This window comes from Sinocyclocheilus anshuiensis, unplaced genomic scaffold, assembly GCF_001515605.1.
Source record: "Sinocyclocheilus anshuiensis isolate Anshui unplaced genomic scaffold, SAMN03320099.WGS_v1.1 scaffold850, whole genome shotgun sequence".
NCBI lineage: Eukaryota > Metazoa > Chordata > Actinopteri > Cypriniformes > Cyprinidae > Sinocyclocheilus > Sinocyclocheilus anshuiensis.
In genome coordinates this window covers 582413-586181 of record NW_015537937.1, presented here as the reverse complement: position 1 = coordinate 586181, position 3769 = coordinate 582413, and the positions used below count along the sequence as shown (strand labels likewise).

Here is a 3769-nt window from a genome sequence, read left to right as displayed (position 1 = left end):
CCACTAACGGCGCCGAGGACTCGCGCGAGCGGAAGAGCGCGCTGGCCGCAGACCTGGAGCAGTGCGCGGGGCAGGAACGGGACGGCGTGCTGCTGCTCGTCGGCTCGGGCAGGGAACCGGACTTCAAACGGGGCTCGCAGAACATCGGTCTGCTCGCTAAGACGCCCCTGGGCTACACACGTCCCGTGAAGAGGAATAATATCAGGAAGCGACGGATTCAGAACCTCATCTACGACGCGCTCGAGAGACCACGAGGATGGGCGCTGCTCTACCACGCGTTTGTGTAAGTGAACCCAGATGCATTTCACACCCAGAAGCGCCCACACATAGAGAGAACAGACCAGTTAATTATAAATTACAACAATTCAGTTCAATCCAATTTATTTGCACAGCCCCTTTCATTGTTCCAGCGGCAGCTTTACAGTGACTGCAGCCCCATAAAGGTCCCTAAGATTAATAATAACTGATAAGTGAACCCAAAAAAGAGAGGAAATTAAATGCACAGATATGGAAATCCCATTTGTGTTTACTGAGTCCTGGCTGGAATTGTTGTATACAAACAAGTAACCAACTAATCAAGATTAAAGGAGCAAATGTCAAAGTCTAAAAGTCATTCATTGGAAAAATCTATTCTGATTAAACACTAATTTGAATATTGAGGTTCTCTTTAATGTTTATGAAGGTTGCGGCCACAGTTATGTATATTTACAGTTGTTTGACTATATAGAGAATGATAGCTTGCCTTTTAATGAGCAGGAATGCAGTTGTTTTGAGTTTTGTGCTTTTGCATTAAGTAAGTAAATTTTATTTATATAGCACATTTCAACATAGCAAAGCTATCCAAAGTGCTTAACAATGTAAAATAAAATTAAAAGAGAAAAGGAAACACAGAAAAGAAGCAAACAAGACAGACAATAACACAACATTAAGCACTTTTAAAGGGTTCGTTCACCCAAAAATGAAAATTAGCCCATGAATTACTCACCCACAAGGCATCCTAGGTGTATATGACTTTCTTCTTTCAGACGAATCGAGTCAGAGTTATATTAAAAAGTGTCTTTGATCTTCCAAGCTGTTTAATGGCAGTCAGCAGGTGTTGCAGTTCATCAGTCCAAAAGAAGTAGGGCTGTCAAAACAAAATTAGAATTTCGAATATTCGTCGAATTTAAAATAAAAATCCACATTTTAGTTGTGCGTTAAGGAGGCAGCCTTATCAGAGGTGCACGAGATGACGATGTAAGTGTCATTGTATTATAATGTTTTTGTTAGCCTATCCAGTTGAAGCCACTAGATGTGGTGCTGCTGCATTGTTCATTAAAAATATTGCGAAAAAAGAGAACATTAATGCGGAGAAGATCTTGTTTACATCAAAACCGAAACCAAGCCGTTCACACAGAACACATATTTCGCACATTTTCTAGAGGGACATCTATCACTATTGCACTCGCATCTCGCACAAAGGAGCTGCATGTTTAGAAAGCCATGTAAAATTAATGCAAGTTTAACTTTGAAAAAAAAAAACATATATCAAGACTTTATGGCGGGTTTTTTTTTCCCCATCCCAATGTACTCTATGTGATTAACTTTCTGCCCTTTGTATTAAACTATGCATACATACATGATGCTGTTTTGTTTATAGTTGTTTAAGCAACTTAATTAATTATGATTGGTTTATAAACATTATTTTAAACATTATGCACTTTTTTTTACAGATAGTTATGTTATCTTATGCTTCGAATAAACGTGCATTAGTAATATTTTGCTCGATGCGCCCTCTTGTGGTCTCAGAAGAGAAGCCAAAAGCTTATGCAAAATGCATTTTAAATTTGAATGTAATTCGAATTTTGATAATATTTAAGTACAAAATTCGAATTTAGTTTTTCAGCCATTTTGACAGCCCTAAAAAGAAGTGAAATAAAGCGCATCCATCCATAATAAAAAGTGCCTCACATGGCTGCGGGGGGTGAACAAAGGCCTCCTGTAGCGAATCGATGCGTTTTTGTAAGAAAAATAACCATATTTAAAACGTAATAATCAATTTAATCTAGCTTGCGCTCACTGTTGTACACGAAAGCAGCTCCGGGCGGATGACGTAGGATGTCGGCGTTGCGCATGCGCCGCTCAGAAGTGATGAACTCGGAAGCGCAGGGGAGAGATCAAAACAAAACAACGGTCACAAATTAGAAGTACAAAATGAGGATTTGTAAAGAAGAATGTCGGAGGATTTCGATATAAGCCAAGAGGAGACTGGTTTTCCTTTGCTAAAGTAAGAAATCTTTGCTTCCTTTGCCCCTGTAAACAAATGTAGGTTTTCACGAGACTCACCGGCGCATGTGCAACGCCGACATCTTACGTCATCCTCCCGGAGCTGCTTCCGTGTACAGCTGTTGGCACAGGCTAGATTAAAATGATTATTACGTTTTGAATATGGATGTTTTTCTTACAAGAACGCATCGATTCGCTACAGGACGCATTTGTTCCCCCCCTGGAGCCGTGTGAGGTACTTTTTATTATGGATGGACGCGCTTTATTTCACTTCTTTTGGACTGATGAACTGCAAAACCCGCTGACTGCCATTAAACAGTGTGGAAGATCAAAGACAATTTTTAATATAATTCCGATTGGATTCATCTGAAAGAAGGAAGTCATATACACATAGGATGGCTTGAAGGTGAGTAAATAATGGGCTAATTTTCATTTTTGGGTGAACTATCCCTTTAAGTGTATAATGTGTTCCAATTTGTGATGGAGCTCTCCATGGTGCTGAGACCTCCAGCTGCTACCGCCAGAGCTGAGTGACCAGAAATCAAAGCACACAAACGGCTAGCTGTCTAGCAGCCGTTTGTGGTCGTATAACAGCGCCATACGCTCACTGTAGAGCCAGAGATTCTGCCTGTGATCGTTGTGGCGCTGAGATAAGAACGCTGTGTGCTACACTGAAGTAAAGAGGTCCAGCCTTGACAAAGTGCCTCAGGTCTGTGGAGCTGTCCATGGTCCTGATATCAGTACTGGTGGAGCGATTATACAGCACAGACAACACATAAGTGACTCTTATCTTAGAAAGGCAAGAATACATGTTAATGCTGTTTAATTGAAATTGTTCTTTGTCAGGCATTAGAATGCAGATGAAGCCCCAAGCTTGACACTAAACCTCTGTAGTCTACACACACACAAACACATATTATTCACGGCCCATTTTCTGTCCATTGCGCTTAATGCCTCATGCAGGATGTGGATCATACAGTATCTGCAACTCAGCACAGCTTTTTCCCCAGTGTGTGTGGTTTCTCAGACTGTGTCAGGGCTTTTAACCAGGCCCTTTGTATCATGTGAGGTTAGTCCACACTATATTAATGTGAATAATTGATTAAAAAATCTCGTTGTGTGCTGAAAAGTGTTGTGGCATGTGTGTGGTTTGTGTGTCTGGATGTGTGTATTTGGGAGTAATTTGCAGTTAATAATTCAGCTTGCCTCCACACTACTATAGCAGTCAGTATCTAGAGGAAGGCTTAAATTAAGTTGTTAAACATAGGGTGGGACTTCCCTTATTGTTGTTGTTTAATTGATCCTTTTGTTAATCCCAGCATTGCTATTATAGTCTCTGTGGAGCAAAATAAAAACATCTGCAACAATAATAAAAGAAAGCAAAATTCATTTAAAGATTACATAGCTATGGTATACAATAAACATAAATTATGAAATAAAATAAGTTTTAGAAAAAGTATTCAAATCTTATTTCCCTGCATAAAATGTGTAGTACAAATATATA

At 39.8% G+C, this 3769-nt stretch overlaps 1 protein-coding gene across 1 annotated transcript in view; it reads left to right on the top strand.

Annotated features, from left to right (window-relative positions):
* Window positions 1–2: 2 nt before the first annotated feature.
* Window positions 3–3769, top strand: part of LOC107660218 (potassium voltage-gated channel subfamily KQT member 3-like) — a gene marked incomplete at its 5' end in the record, with an annotated part of 44523 nt that continues 40756 nt past the window's right edge. Inside the window, one exon of the mRNA XM_016449480.1 lies at window positions 3–283. Coding sequence (XP_016304966.1) covers window positions 3–283 — 281 coding nt within the window. The remainder of the gene's footprint in view (window positions 284–3769) is intronic.